Source organism: Mus musculus, chromosome 15 (assembly GCF_000001635.26).
Source record: "Mus musculus strain C57BL/6J chromosome 15, GRCm38.p6 C57BL/6J".
Classification (NCBI taxonomy): domain Eukaryota; kingdom Metazoa; phylum Chordata; class Mammalia; order Rodentia; family Muridae; genus Mus; species Mus musculus.
Window position 1 is genome coordinate 64,742,562 of NC_000081.6, and position 16,097 is coordinate 64,758,658.

Consider the following 16,097-nt stretch of genomic DNA (forward strand, 5'->3'; position numbering starts at 1 on the left):
CACTGAAGAGTTAGTTCTTTGACTCTACTGAATCCTGAGTAAGATCAGTTACAGGGTAAGGTTCTATGTCTCCACTTTAGTTTCATTTGATCTTTTTACTTGATTTCTATTTTACAGTATATATATGTGTGTGTATATATATATATATACATACATACACATTTCCACATTTGAGTATGCTTATTTATAATGTATATTGATAGTGCACCCAAGATCTTTAGGCAGGTAATAATATGTAATGCCAGACATTTAGTATGTAAATCCTGTTTTGTTCCAGGTGTTCCCTAAGTACTTATTTTTTTTAAAATTGAAATAACATGTATTAGTCATTATGTATAGCAAACATTATATTTAACCTTTTAAATCTTGGTGAAAAACTACATTTAATACATAAACGTGTGTGTGTGTGTGTGTGTGTGTGTGTGTGTGTGAGTAGGCAATCACTATAATAGAATGGTAAGTTCAGAAGTAAATACTTTATATGGATGTATTTACTTAATTTTTATAACTTTCCAGTGAGAATTACTTTTATCCTTATTTTGTATTTGTGGAATCTGAGGTCTAGAGACAAAGCTTTGCCATCATAAAGCACAACGACCCTTTTCTTAGAGCTTAAGAAAGTCAGTGAATGCTGTGGTCCTGAGACTTGAAGCTCAGATGTATGTCCAAGTATAGAGAGTTGACTTAGAGTGATGGGGGCCACAGATTAGCATACCATGAACACTGGCTTCATGCCAGATACATGCCAGGAGCTAGCACTTGCCAATTAAACAGACAGCAAGGTATTCATTTTCCCATTTCACAGATGAGGAAACCAACAAGAGAAATTGATTGGAAGTGAAATCCAGCTTAGACCAGCTTTGACTATTTGCATCTTAGCTTTCCTTTCCCCTTAGTTTTGGGGCACTCTATACACTCTTCAAAGCAAAAAGTTCTTAGGAAGCTGGGACCATAGCACACAGAATCTCATACATTGAGGAGGAGCCAGGTTGTGTGGACTTCCTCACCTATCCTTGAACATCCCCAGGAAGAGTCTGTTTTCTCCTCCTCTGACTAGGATAAAGCATAATGAAGGAAGCTATAGTATAAGTGCCAGCACCAAGCTATTATAATTGAGTTCAAAGAGAAAGAAAGGACAGGAAGGAGTGAGGAAGCAAGCCAGGCAGAAAAGGTAGGATCATGATTGAGCAGGCTACTCTCTGAATACTAGCTTTATTATAACATGGTAGCATTAGCAGCTTCTCTTTCATGGGGCTACATGGAGGATTCAATGGCTCTCAGTCCAATTCTTAGGCCCACAGAGACCACCTAGAGCCTTTTCTCATCTTACACATTAGAGAGCGCTCAGAGCAAGCCACCTTTTAGAGAACAAGTTTACCTGTGGTTCTCTTAATATGGGATTAATTAGAGTCTCCCAGGGGTACAAGATATTGTCTTTCCTGACATGGGATCTCTACTCTAATATGTACAGATATAGACTAACAGATCCTATAGACTGACCTGAAAGCCCATGGATCAGTAAGTGGCTCTGTGGCCAAGGGAGGGCTAAACATGCATGGTGATGACAGGCATCCTAATGAGATGTCTTCAGACCCAGAGGTCCTCTGGAAACTCTCCCTACTACTTTGACTTAAGTTTAGCTGTAGTTTTTTGTACTTGTTTTCTTTTCCTATTTTCTTTATTCTTCTGTATATATTTTCTATTTTCTTTCCTTCTTTACTTTCTCCCTTTCTTCCCTTTGTTTCTTTCTTTCCTTTTTCTTTTTTCCTTCCTTCCTTCCTTCCTTCCTTCCTTCCTTCCTTCCTTCCTTCCTTCCTCCCTTTGTTCCTTTCTCCCCTTCTTCCTCCCCTCCCACCCTCCCCCCTCCCCTTTAACACTCCTGGAGCAGTAAGTCTATTTGATCACAGAGACCCTGGCACATTCTTCTACAGGATTTGAGAGGTGACTCTGGATGATGAAATTATCAGGAGAGAAAGAGACAAAAGAAATAGATCAATGGATAGTAGGCAAGGTGGGAAAGGAAAGAAGGGAGGAAGAAGAATGGAGATAAAAGTAGGGAAGGGTAGTTAAGGGAAAGATGCAGAAGACAGAGCATGAAAGAGGACAGAGAAGCAGAGAGCAGGGGGGAAGGAGAAGATGGAAAGGGAAGAAAAAAGGAAGGAGGAAGAGGCAGAAGGAACAAGAGTTCTGGAGTAGTCTCTAAGACCTTTTGGTCAGTGTGTGTCCCTGAGCTGGTGGAGATGTTCACCTCTCACCACTGGGAACTTGCAAATAAATACCTCTGGGTAGGAGCAGATATCTGTAAACACAGCTGAGGAATTGAAAGTCAGGTTCTTCAAGGGTATCGACTTGTCAAAATCACACCACAGCTGCGGATTAAAAAAAAGAAGAAGAAGAAAAACAACAACAAAAAACAAAAAGACACAGGAACAACAGTCAGTGTGAGTGTTGGGAGTGGATCAGTGTGCTAACTGCTGCTGGCCTTCAGCCAAAAGCCAAGGGCAGGAGGGACTAGAGGGGCTTGCCTGCCAGGAGGAGGCACTGGCTCAGAAAAAGCTTTTACAAGCTAGTCACGAAACTGGGTTAAGATGGCTGTTTGCCCTGTCACTTTGGGACACTGGATTGTGTTTTTGGGGCACAGAAGAGAGTTGAATAGTGGGGGAAGAGGCCTGGATGATTTCATTGCCTGTCTCCAGATCCAAAGTTGGGAGATTTTAAGGGACCTGAATGGACACATTTTCTAGAAAGGCTCTTAAGGCTGGAGTGCTGTGCATGTTTCCAGGGCAGATGTTTCTGTTGAAGGCATTCCAGTGTCACAACTGCCAGGTGTAAACCTTCTCTGTGCCAAACACTTTATTCAAAAAGCCCCACAATCATCTTGGGAGGTACCTGCTGTTGTTATCCCCAGTTTACAACCGAGAAATATGAAACTCTGAGAAGGAAAGTAACTTGACCAGGGCCACCACACTGGTGATGCGTAGAGCTGGGAATCGAGCGCCAGTCTATCTGACTCCAAAGCCACCTAGCCTCCTGCCACACCAGTGATGTAGTGATCTCAACCTAAAGCCATCCGAGTCTTTTCCAAATGCTGTCCCCCAGCAAATCTACCTCGTTAAGAACTCAAATCCTGGCTACCACCTCATTTCATGTGGATCAGCAACTTCTACGCATGCATCCATTTCAATCGACTCACACTTACACAACAGTCATCAGATGACCATGTCATGGCATGATGGTTTTTCATTTATCTGTCCCTTTGACTCTCTTATAACAAGGTCAACTATAGAGCTTAAACAGTGAGTTAGAGGCAGTCTGAACCTCCAAGTCGATGACAACAACTGGAAAACTATACAGTTTGGGTCACTGAATGCTCAGGAACCCAAAGGGCACAATGATACTTTTATCCACAAGATGATGCTTCAAATAAACTGTTTCTACATGCCAAGGTTATGACCAGGGTTAGATCAAGCATTTTTTGAAACCTAGATGCCTGGGCCACAGACAACACGGACTGTACACATACAGAAAATACCTGTTACTCTCATGGTCTGACTATACAGAGAAAATGAAGCCATTGAAATGTGGGTCATCAAATTAAAAACAACCATGAATATTATGGCAGTTGGAGTTTCATCTGAGTTCTATGTGCCCCAACACATAGTAGCCTTTAGAAGGTCATTGACAAAACAGTCAACCTTTCTGAAATGCAGTTTCCTCATCCGTCAAATGCGGAGAATAATACCCACCTGTTGTACATAGTAGGTACTCAATAAGTGATAGCTCTTTCAGTTTCATTTCTTCATAGTGCCCTCTTCCCAGAGATATATTTTACCATATTAGATGAGCATGGGTCATGGAGTCAGACAGACCTTATTAGTAAGTTATTTCATATCTCTGAGCCTCAGTTGCTTCAGCCGTAAAGTGGGGATAAATGAGACTTACCTCATAGGGTTTATGTGGGTTATTAAGTATGAAAAAGCTGTGACAGTGCTCCTTCAGTGCATGGCACATAGCAGGTAAATCCTGGTACTTAATAAATAAATGACAATTTTATTTACCATTATAAATTATTGGCCACTGTCAATATAGAAACTGAAGGTCTACAAGGGTCCTTTGGAACAATTCACCTCCCCTGGTGGGTTAAAGATAGCTTCCCCATAGCAAAACACATTGTTCTGATGGGGGTCATCATTTTGTTCCTGAACTTGGGGCTGACTGGAACATAATAATAAGGTATCAAGGCAGGGCAGTGCAAGAAGTTGCTGGTTCTCTAAGCTCTTGATTCTGGACTCTATAGTAGATACCACAGGACTGAGGGGCTTGGTGGATGCTTACAATATTTAGGACAGCTCCCAGGAAGTTAATTAAGATGGAAGCGAAGATGATGACGTTGCGGGCCAGATAGGTCTCATTAATCCAACAGCAGGTTTTTCGGAGGATGAGGGGCAGACACTTATAGTCTTCTGCTGTGGTGATGAGGACCAGGGCAGAGTGCAGCATGATCAGGATGGAGAACTGGATAGTCATAGGCATCAGCCTGCAGAAAACACAGAATGTGAGTCATATGGGCACAGTCCACCCCATCCCCACCCAATGGCCCTGGAAATCTTGCTCACGTTCTTTCTTCACCATCCTCTGCACAGTTCCTATGTAAGAAACATTCGTTTTTCCCTTCTTTTCTCCACCTATCTTTCACCCTTCCTTCCTTCCTTCCTTCCTTCCTTCCTTCCTTCCTTCCTTCCTTCCTTCCTTCCTTCTTTCCTGTCTTGGGAAGCATTTTCTATCACTTTCTCTCCTTATCAACAATTCATCACCAAGAATGTATACTGTCCTTGGGGCTGGATCCCTTGTCCTCTGTTTTATGGCTGTTTGTGATCTCTTCTTTTCTAACTTCCCAGCCAGCAAATTGTTGCAAGTTATTAAAGGGTGCTTTTATAGAAGTGGCCAGAGAGTTTCTGTCTTCTACTAAAATTGTCTACTTTAAGATCTTCCATATGCTAGTACTTTGTACAACTGTGTTTACTGACTATCTCTTACCCTCCTTCTGCCTGAATGATGATTGATCTCTATGTGTCAGCACTATGGGCCCCCCTTTTTAATGATATCTCATTTCCATTCCTCAAAAGAAACAAAGAGGTCTTTTTTTGTCCTCCAGACAAGTGTTTAAAGCTCACAGGGAGGTAGTTATCATGGGTAATTCAGTTGATGAGTGTTGAAGCTAGAACTTAAAGTCCTTGTTGCTATTCTAATCACTTTGGAGAGTGATACGCTCATGTTTCCTTTGACTTCTGAGGTTTATAATGATATGTATTTTTCAATAAGTTTTCTTCTCATGCATACAGTAGATAGCAGGACTAAATCATATCTTCAATACTATCTAGGGGATTGTAACCTACAGAATATGGATATAAAAATGTCAAGATATCATGATATACTGTGATCCATAACAAGTCATAAACAGCTATCATTTGGAAAGCAAGAAAGGTAACCTAGGGAGGCTTCAAAAAGTAGTTAATATTTGAGCTTGTCCATGTAGGATAGATTTTTTTCTTGTAGTGTAGGCACAGTCAAGAATATTATCAAGGTAGCAGAAGAACAGAGCTGCCAGTGTGTTTGGAGTTTGCTAATGACCTGTCTTAGTTGGGCTCATTATTGCTGTAATAAAACACCATGACCAAAAGTGAGTTGGGGGAGGGTTTATTTGCTTTATACTTCCACATCACTGTCCATCATTGGAGGAAGTCAGGGCAGGAACTCATACAAGGCAGCAACCTCGAGGTAGGAGCTTATACAGAGGCAATGGAGGGATGCTGCATCCTGCCTTGCTCATCATAGCTTGATCAGTTGGATAGAACCCAGGCACAGCAGCTTAGGGAATGGTGCCACCCACAATGGGACGGGCCCTTCCCCATCAATCACTAATTAAGAAAATTAAGATTGCCTATAGCCAGATCTTTTGGAGGCATTTTCTCAAATGTGGTTTCTATCTCTCGAATGAGTCTAGCCTGTATCAAGTTGGTATAAAACCTGCCAGCACACAGCTAAAGTTGCAAGGCTGTGAAGCTGGACAGAAGTTGCTGTGCGTTAGAAAGCTCACAGGGAAGGTCCTCTAGTCAGACACGTCTGGTTTGAAAACCAACTGAAGAATTGCTTAGAAGATTTGGCCAGTGAAGACAGGACTCAGCAATGGAAGCATGAAGGGAAGTAAGGTTCAAGGAAAGCTGTGGGGACAATATCCTTAGTACTATGTGGGTCTGCATAGGGCCATGGAAACAGGGGATGGCATTGATTTTATCATCTTAATTGGGTTAAGTATAGGAAATGCAATGATTAGAGGAAAGTTGAACATTTGGTATACGTTTGCAAATATGTTGGGCAGAGTTACTATAGGAACAGTAATGAGAATAGTTATGTAGATGTCTGTGCCTGGAGTGAACAGGTCAAAGACCTGTCAGTGAGAGAATTTTCCAGGCAGAATGTGAGTAGCTGAGAGCAGCAAGGTTGAAGGTCATTCTGTAAAGAAGTTAGTGAGCTTCAAAAAAAAAAGAAAGAAAGAGTCAAAAGAACTGGAGGGAATGTGGTCAGCTACACTTGCCACGGTATCTGGCGGGGGACGAGGCGGGACAAGAAATTTACAGAAAGGGAGTAACCAGAAACATCAGCTCTCTCTGTTACTAGACTTGGGATTATAGTCAGTGTTCAAATAAGCTACCCCTTCTCCATAAGCCAATCAAAACAGCTACATTAACAATGAAATGTAGAAAATTATTCAATGTGGCTACACTGGGAAGAGACCTACTGACCCCTACCCCCATCCTAAGTCTATCTTTGGAGTCTTAAAGTAAAGCTGAAGTTTAAGTGAGGGTCAGAGCTTAATATATGCAAGCTGGCCATCATTGTCTTTGTCTGGGAGATGCCTTCCATGGCTCAGGCTTTATGCTGTCTCTCTTCCAGCGTTAGGTTCCTGGGGAAATTCTGCTCTCTTGGGGTCCAATATTTCAATATTCTCATCTCCAAAGATGGGAATCCAAAAGTCTCTGTACAATATTTTTTTGTGCTTGCTGGACTGCTTGCACTTTTAAATGGCTAACTAAGAAGAAGGCTGGGAAATGATAGTCTGGCAGCCTTGGCTATTTCTTAGAATTTAAAAAATTATGCTTTTGAGTTTATGGATCTCCTTTACAAGGAATTTCCATGGGAATTCGAGATAGGTACAGCAGACTTGTGGAGCAGCAAGTTTCTTGAGAGCCCGAGGCACATGGTGCTCCCCCTGCCAATGGGCTGAAGAGACACTCCGGAGAAGAGTATGGTGCTCATTCACACCCAGCAAAGACATATGAAGAATGCCGGTGGGTCACTTTGTCAGGTGACTCCTCAAGAGAAGAAGCCGAGTGCTCAGCGAGCTTGTCTCAATGCCGAGTGCTCAGCGAGCTTGTCTCAATGCCGAGTGCTCAGTGAGCTTGTCTCAATGATATGATGTAGCTGCTAAGATTAAGCATGAGATGTGTCCCAGGGTGACAGAGACATAAACTGAGAAGAGCAAGTGTTATAGATGCCCAGGAAATCAAAGTCTTAAGTGACAACTACTGCAGGGTCCATTTAGGGACAGGAAGAATAGCTCTTGGCTTTGTAGTCTGGGCTGTATAATCCTGCCGGACTATACTAGTACTGCTTCTGCAGGGACTTTAATGGGGTATGCCTGTTCATCCTATAGGATTCAGCTTTACTTTCAGGTTCTGTCATGACCCAAGAAACATGCATGCATGCGCAGGTGTTCAGTGAACAGTTATTGACGTGGGTGTTCTGGGTAGAGAGTGAATGACCTTGCTATCCTCAACAGCACATTGGACAAAGGACTTTATGCCCCTGGCCCCAAGTGTGGCATGTGTGCTTGTGTTCTCTTCAGAGAAGGGCAATGTTCTTCTTTCACACTGATAGCCATGTCGTACACGTGTTTCCCTGTATCAGAACAGAGGTCTCACACTGGAGTTTGAAGACAGTTCTCAGGGCAGAGAGCAAACGCGCAGACCACATGGTTTCTTTCTTGGCTTCGTCTCTCCCAGCTGTCAGCACAGATTTGCATAGTCTTTTGTCCGGAAATCTATACAGGCAATGCTTTGGGATTCATTTCACTATTGTGCTTTGCATTCAGAGGGCAGGCTGTCAGGAGGGCACATTGAAGATTATAGGTAAGGGTTTTCACAGAAAGCCACCTAGATGTGCAAACGTCCTAAGTGATATTGTTATGGATTTGCCGAGAAAGGGGAAATGACTTGAAAGATGGGCAGAGTCGTTCTGGCATGAGACAAAAACCTCCTGTGTTTGAACTTGTTTCAAAATGAGAACCTGTGCCTCTCAGCCTCCAAGGAGTTAACTACCTATTCTGAACATTATTTAAAAAAACCTACAAAAATGGATTTTTTTTTTAGCCTTGTATTTGAAAGAAGTCTCTAAGGTTAAATAGAGTAATAAAAGCAGGCAACAGACACATTCTATTTCTCTTTGTGGTGAAGTTTTTAGGATATTAAAGGTATTTAAAGATACATAAGAAGAGTATTGACAATAGGACAGGCTTTCTCAGCTGGGAACTGGAGCTATGTATAAAATTCCTCTGAGAGTCTTTGCTCCAGCCCCTCAGTACTCACTTGTTTCTGCACACATAAACATTATAGCATCAGACTGCAAATTCCATCTAATTATAGAGCCATTCAGGCACCCAGGGGTTCTGAATTCACTTTTGTATTGTTGCTGGATATGAGAGGCAAGGAAACCTTTCATTGCTGCAATCGAGTCTCAAAGAGAATGACAAGGGATTTGTAAACAGCTCTATCCGAGTCCTCTCTAGAATTAAGGTCTAATTATTCTCTGAAGTCTGCACTTAAAATACAGATTGGGTTGGTAGTACACTGTGACATTTGCTGGAGAGGCAAGATCAGTGCAGAGGAGTGAATGACCCATAGCAGCCTGTAGTTCAGTAGGGTTCAGAACCTCAGACCATACCCAAAGAGTACACTTGTATGACTCTTCAGAATCTGCAGAGAGCTGGTGGCACATTTGATACTGAGGCAACTCTGAGTGGTCAGCATTCTTAGCTCTTTCAAAAGATGTGTATTATGTGGTTTGGGAAGTCGAAAGGAGCCTGAATCGCCCCAAATGGACGTGGTTGATTTACATGTGGCAGTCCTCAGAATGGGACACTATTATGCTCATTCTTGATAGTATCTTGAAAATATCTACTTTGTTTTTAGTTTTGTGTGTGTGTGTGTGTGTGTGTGCACATGGGTGCAGGTAAAACTCCAGAAGAGAGCTTTAGAGATCCCTTGGAGGTGGAGTCACAGGTGATTGAGAGTTGCCCAACATAGGTGCTGGGGCCAACTTTGAGTTTTATGCAAATGCAGTATGTTCCTCCCTGCTAAGCAGACGTTCTACCCCTCATAATCTCCATTCTGTAGATGAGGAAACTTCAGTGTCAAAGAAAGCTAAATACCAAGTACAATACAGATTGATGTTTCATTGAAAATGGTCAAATCAATAATTTCCAATCTTCCTACTCTTCCTCTCTAGCTCAATGTTTTCTTTCCCTCCCTCCCTCCCCCTCTCTAGTTTTTTTTCTTTCTTTTTATTTCATTAAAAGAATACACACAGTTTCTCTATTCTTAAAAGGCATTTAAAGATATTTTCTAGTCTTTCTTTAGTTTATCTTTCTGGGAAAGGAACATCTGGGAACATGCAAGCACTAAAACAAAGATCTGGGCTAGTACAGTCTGCCTTTGCCAGGGTCTATTAATTTTTTTCTTCAAGGAGAAGGCTGTGGCCACATGAGAAAAGATTACTTCATCTCTTAAAATAATCATTACATAAGTATAAAGGAGTAGTGCCCATTGTGTGCCATCACAAAGCATCAATCAGTAGCAACATCTGTTGGAGGGAAACCAGCACACACTAAAGGAAGCTTTGCTGTCTTGAAGGTGAGTGAGCCATTCACTTCTCACAATATGAGGGATTTCTGGTAAGAGGTCAGTTTGGCAATCTTTTCCATGGTCATGTATTCCTAGTCACTAAAAAATTGAGGTGATAATGGTGGTTGTATTGCAGTTATAAGATGCAGTTGGAAGCCGAGATCAGGGACTCCTTCTATTCAGCTGCTGAGAAAGTTCCAGGTGTTTTCTCCAATCTAAGAAGTTAGGATATCAAACCTGGCTTCCTTTCCTGCTCTTTCTCAGGTCTTTCCATCAGACGATGTGGTTGTGTCTCCTGTTTGTGCTGATTCCATTCTTTGATGTACAGTTTCTTACCCATTAGTTAACTTACTAGGGATTGGAAGATGGTGCTCTTTTTGGTATATCATTTCCTTTTTTTTTTAAAAGCTGGAATAGTTTATATGATGTTTCTTCTCTTTGGTTGTTTGGTTTATTTTGTGGTACAGTTTGTATAGAGGAGATGGAAAGTGTTTCTCATTTTGCATCTGCTTCTGCTTTTAAAATACATTGTGAACTTAAAAAACTCAATCAATGTAATTTCTGGGCTTTTATTGAAGTTCTAGGCTTAGTAGTTATTCATTCTAATGCTAGAACTCCCCCATCTTATGACATTGGTAGCCTTTTAAGTGACTTTTGATGCCTTCTAACATGACTCTAACAATGTTTAAAGTTTTTTGTTTTTTTTTTTTTTTTTTTTTTTTAGAGCAAAGTATTCCAGTCTTATTTATCAGTCAGGGTTCTCCAGAAGAAGAGAGAAAAAATATGTGATTATAATAGGAGTTTCATTAGATTGCCTTACAGTAGGTGTGGTGGTTTGAATATGCTTGGCTCATGGGAAGTGACACTATTAGGAGGTGTGTCCTTATTAGAGGAAGTTGTTGTATTGGAGGCCTTGTTGGAGAACGTGTGTCACTGTGGAGGTAGACTCTGGAGGTCTCCTCCTATGCTCAGGCTGCACCCAATGCTGAAGAGAGACCCTCCTCCTGGTCAGTTGCCTGCTGGCTGCCTTCCAATCAAGATGTAGAACTCTTGGATCCTCCAGCACTGTGTCTGTTTGGATGCTGCCATGCTTCCTGCCACGATGATAATGGACTAAACCTCTGAAACTGTAAGTCATCCCTAATTAAATGCTTTCCCTTATAATATTTGCCTTGGTCATGGTGTCTATTCACAGCAATGGAAACCCTAACTCAGACAATAAGCAAGGGTGGACTGTCCCACAGTGGCTCTTTATGTATTGGAAAACCAGAGTAACCCTTATCTGCTTAACCAATGAACTGTTCAGAATAATAGGAATCAATGGTGCAGTCCTGGATAGGGGTTAGCCTGGGATACCCTAAAAAGTTCAAGTTCATGTTCAAAGACTAGAGAATCTGGGGTCTAAGATCCATAGCATCAGGAATAAACACACCACTCTACAACAATCAAAGGTATGGTAATATGAGTTGGCTCTTTCTGCTTTTCATTTGATGTGGGTCACAGTATTGTCTATTAGATGGTGTGGCTTATATTCATCGTGAATTTTCTCTAGTCAGTCTGCCAACCCACATGCCAGTCATCTCAGGAAATATTCTCGCAGACACACCTAGAAAGATGCTTTTCCAATTTTCTAGATGTCTTTAAAACAAATCAATAGACAAACAATATCATCGTCACAAGGCTTGCCTTGTATAGTTCCTGCCATAGCCTTTGTTGGGAATACTTGCTCTGGAACTAGACATTCTGTGTTTGAACTAAAGCTATAATATTTCAAATAAGAAACCCATTTCAGCACTCTGAGCCTCAAGCCTCTCTCGAGCTCATCACAGTGAGTTTTTGAGTTTTTATAGTTAAAGTGTTTTTAAGTGACTGGTCAACATGTGTTTGTAGTGTTGACTTTCAAATTTGCTGACCTAGAAGTGAAGTGTGAAGTAATCATGTGAACAAACAATCAAAGGATTGAGACTCTTATAATTTAATGCTTTCTGAAATCATGGGTGCAATGTTCAATGGCAACACAGACTATTCCAGTTTGGCTATTATTTTATTAATATTGGGAAAGATTTTAGCTTAGGCAGAGTGTTATATTATGCATAATAAGGCAATCCAAGTAGACACAGAATTGTTAAGCACCTGGGTCTACGTTGTGGACCCAGTCATGTTAAACTCTCAACCTTTGACAGGTCAGATGGATGGCTCCAGGTAAGGGCTCATCACTTCACAGAGATGTTTTCAGCTGCTATCTTAGTCCTTTTGTACTTACCTTGAAGAAGGAAGCAAACTTTGAATTGCAGTGATAAACAGAAGAACGATAAATGCACAGACCAAGTTTGACTTGAATACTTCATCCCTCATTTGAGAATACTGTAAGTTTAAAAAAGTAGAGTCAGTTGCTTTGTAGCAGAGTTTAAGTTTTGGAGGAGATAAATTTCATCATTTTGAGGTTAAGAAAAACAAAGACACAAACAACTAAACAAAACAAATAAACAAACAAAACAGCAAAAAGCAACAATGCAGTATCTTTTTGAAAAAATTACCAGGAAGCTGTTTCACCCAAAATCCTCACACAGGGCAGGCTATTCATCCCTCCCACCAAGTTTCCTCTGAAATGCCAGGAATTAATATATCCCTTCTCTAGTAAGGAGCCTGCAAGGGTTCATGAGCGTATCCAGCTTCTGTCCCATGAGATTCTATCACTTTAACAGAGCAGAAGAGTCTTTATCATGAACACTGCAGATCAAACTCAGGTGGACTTCCTTCATTAGCAAAGTGAAGTTACTTAAGGACAGTGCTCTATTGAGAGGTGTTGGACATGGGAAAACATTTTACCAATGAATCTTTCTACTTTCTTTTAAATAAGAACCATGGAGAATAACATCACAGAACCTTAGAGTTTAAAGAAGCCCACAAGCTCTCCAGTGCTGTAGCATCTTGTCTTACTGAAGACAAATCAAGGCAGATAGGCCAATATGCTGCACACCTTTCTCTTGTCCATTCTAGGCAGCCATGGGGAGTGGTGGTAACACTATTTGATTACATAGAGTGCTCATTAATGTCGTAGTTGACCTAAAAGCTCCTCAAAGGTCAGAGATTTGTATTTGCCTCACACCTGCCTCATCTCCTGAACCCCTGTAGAGTCACTAAGCCATGCAATAACACTTTAGAAGGAGGCACAAAGGGTTTAAAATAGGTGGAAGACATTAGAATATGGTTTATCCAAATCTCTCATTTTTCCCTACTGACATAGAGGTTTAGTGAATTGCTGTAGACCTCATAGAATTTAGATTGTCTTATTTTGGGATGAGGGAGGAGGCACAAAGCTAAGCCTGCCACTATAACTTCATAATCCTGTTTTTGAATTTCAAGGGTCACTTCACCCAGATAGCTGATCATTCTCTCTCTCTCCCCCTCTCCCTCCCCCCTCCCCCTCCCCCCCCCCTCCTCCTCCTCCTCTCTCTCTCTCTCTCTCAACCTCTAGGCTCTTTGCCTACAATAAATAATGAGATCTAAGTCAGGTCAATGAGATGACAAGATCAGTCCATTTTATTGTTTGAAATAACAGTTACAGGATTTTGAAACTGATGCTGACTGCTAGCTGTGGTTTAGATTGTAGATTGGAATTTATTGTCCCGAGTCATGGCTAAGCTTTTGGGAATGGCCAGTAACTGGTGAGCAACCTGCAGGAGGTGCAGTGTTGCACAGAGAACCCACACATTGCTTTTTCAGAGCAATGACGTTTTCATTCCCAAGCACCAAGGCTGCTGTTCAACTGCTGACAATCTGCTTGGCATCTGGAGGGGATCCAGGAACCCTGAAGAATCACCATAAGCTAACTAATAAAACTTCCGAAAATCCATGTTATTAGTTAGTACTTACCAATAATGCTGCCTAGGATTAAGGACAATCTGAGTGACCCACACAGGCCAAAGTGAATTAGTTACAAAACATGGAAGGTAACTGGCTGAGTTCTTTATGCTAGCTGGTTACACACAACTTGATTTTTTATTGGTTCACTGATAACCAGTTTGATTATCTAGATTGAATATTGAGATTTTTACAAACACCATCCACAATCCTCACTGCATTTAACCCTTCATTTTCAGCATTATCACCACCACCACTACCATCACCAGCAGCAGCAGCAGCAGCAGCGGCAGCGGCAGCAGCAGCAGCAGCAGCAGCAGCCCAGCCTCTTGAACTTATGATAGGCCATCACCTTTCTAATTCTAGGATCCTTTCTGTAGCATCCCTCACATATACTCAAATGTCTGCTGATGGCCATTGGGTGGCCACCTCTGTTGTGTCAGGGAAGCATGTTTTCTGACTTTAAGCCTGCGCAGAGCATCCTACATCACAAACACTCTGCTTAAAAGCTCTAGTGCCTAAATTTGAGCTTTTCCTTTTATGTAAGGTTCCTTCCCAGTCACTGGCCTTGTCTCACTGGGAGAATAGCTCTTCCAATAGACACCAGACAGTCCTGGTGACTCCTCTACTGAACGTTTCTTACAGATGACATTTAAACAATTGCACATCCATCATTGGTCCCAACTACAGTTTTGTGCGTGTCGTTTTGTTCAAATAGCAACCTGGTAGAATCATGCAGGGAGACTTTTTCTCTCTAGGCCCATCAGGATTTCTCTATGAATAAACCAATTTCTTTGAACCTTATTTATCTTTTCTGCCAAATGGGACATGTAAGGTTTGCAATGCTAAACCATCCTATTATTTTCACGTTTGAGTTAGTCTCTTGCACAGCCACAAAGACAAAAATCTTTGCCGTTGATGTCAGTCAAACATGGAATACTCGGTTTCAGAATGAAATGCATTGTGACTTTGAAATACAAGGAAAGAAGGCTCATGAAAAGAAAATTCCTAATTGTCTCAGGATGTTACAGTATTGAGACTCACCACTGATTCACTGAGCTTCATTTTTCAGTTGTGAGGGTTTGAATACTTGGGTGTATGTCTATGCTAGGTTTGTTATATGCCTCGGTTTTCCAGAATTAGACATTCTTTGTCTCATCTCTGTTCTGTCCTCATATGACCCCATTAATATGTCTTTATTTCAGTTGTGAGCATGGAGTGGTCCAGACTACAACTACTGCCTTTGAACCTCAGCTTCAACATCTGCTGGCTGTGGAATTTGGGTCATCTCTACTAGGCTTTATCTATCTCACTCTCATCACATAGACAATGAGTGTTATAGGAGCCACTTATAAGGGTTTATAGAAAATAAACTGAGTTCACCTGTAACAAGCATTCAAAGCAGCGCCTTGTGAAGGCAATGCTCAAAGAAGATGTGCTGCACTTTGTTCATGTTTGAAGATGTTGGCCCTGAAGTCTACTGAAATGGTATCTCTAGAATTTGTCAGAGTCATGAGGGTCAATGGGTTCTAGATCCTTCACAAGAAAAGTGAGAAATCCAAGTGTGGTTCCATGGTCACATGGAGGAAAAGCCCACTCAGGATTCTTTATCCACAGAGGGATAAAGGTCAGTGAGGTATGCACGGGTGTGATGGGTAGTGCCTCTCTCCTTCTCTGTCTCTGCCCCTGAGACAGTCCTAAGCCCCATTATTTAGTGAGGAGGAAGGAAAACATTCTATTCATCAGGATTCTCCATACCCAGTACAAAACCACACACTTTCACATCCCTGCATGGTGTGGAGGATGCGTCCAATAAAAGTAATGGGGAAGCTACCTCTCCAAAGTTGAACCATGCGCTTTGTGACTACTTATGAGGAATATGATAACCTCATAAATGACGTGGGTTATAGTTACTGTCTTTGTTTTACTGTTAGCAACATTTCTCAGTAATATTGCCCAGAAATAAGCATTATCTCAGCCATAGACACTTTTAGGTATAGAATAAGTGAACTTTTATTTATTTATTTATTTATTTTGAAATTTCACTATCATTGGATAAAACTAGTGTTAAGAAAGAGGATTTTTCTATCACATCTTTAATTAGTCTAAATTTAAGGAGATTCTCAATTGGGACAAACTGTGAATTCTGTATATAAGAATTAAGTAACCTGACCTCTTCTTTTTCTCTTTCTTTCTTTCTTTCTTTCTTTCTTTCTTTCTTTCTTTCTTTCTTTCTTTCTTTCTTTCTTTCTTTCTCTCTCCTTTCCTCCCTCC

At 41.2% G+C, this 16,097-nt stretch overlaps 1 protein-coding gene across 3 annotated transcripts in view; it reads right to left on the minus strand.

The window, feature by feature from the left end:
- The window catches only part of Adcy8 (adenylate cyclase 8), a 223,262-nt gene that overhangs the window by 43,527 nt on the left and 163,638 nt on the right, over nucleotides 1-16,097 (minus strand). For 2 of the 3 annotated variants that reach the window (NM_001331075.1, NM_009623.2), the window contains 3 exons: nucleotides 12,223-12,323; nucleotides 4,336-4,537; nucleotides 2,280-2,369 (listed from right to left, as the gene is read on the minus strand). In NM_001331075.1, the coding sequence (NP_001318004.1) occupies nucleotides 2,280-2,369; nucleotides 4,336-4,537; nucleotides 12,223-12,323 (393 nt within the window). The remainder of the gene's footprint in view (nucleotides 1-2,279; nucleotides 2,370-4,335; nucleotides 4,538-12,222; nucleotides 12,324-16,097) is intronic. The other variant, NM_001291903.1, reaches the window with a different exon arrangement.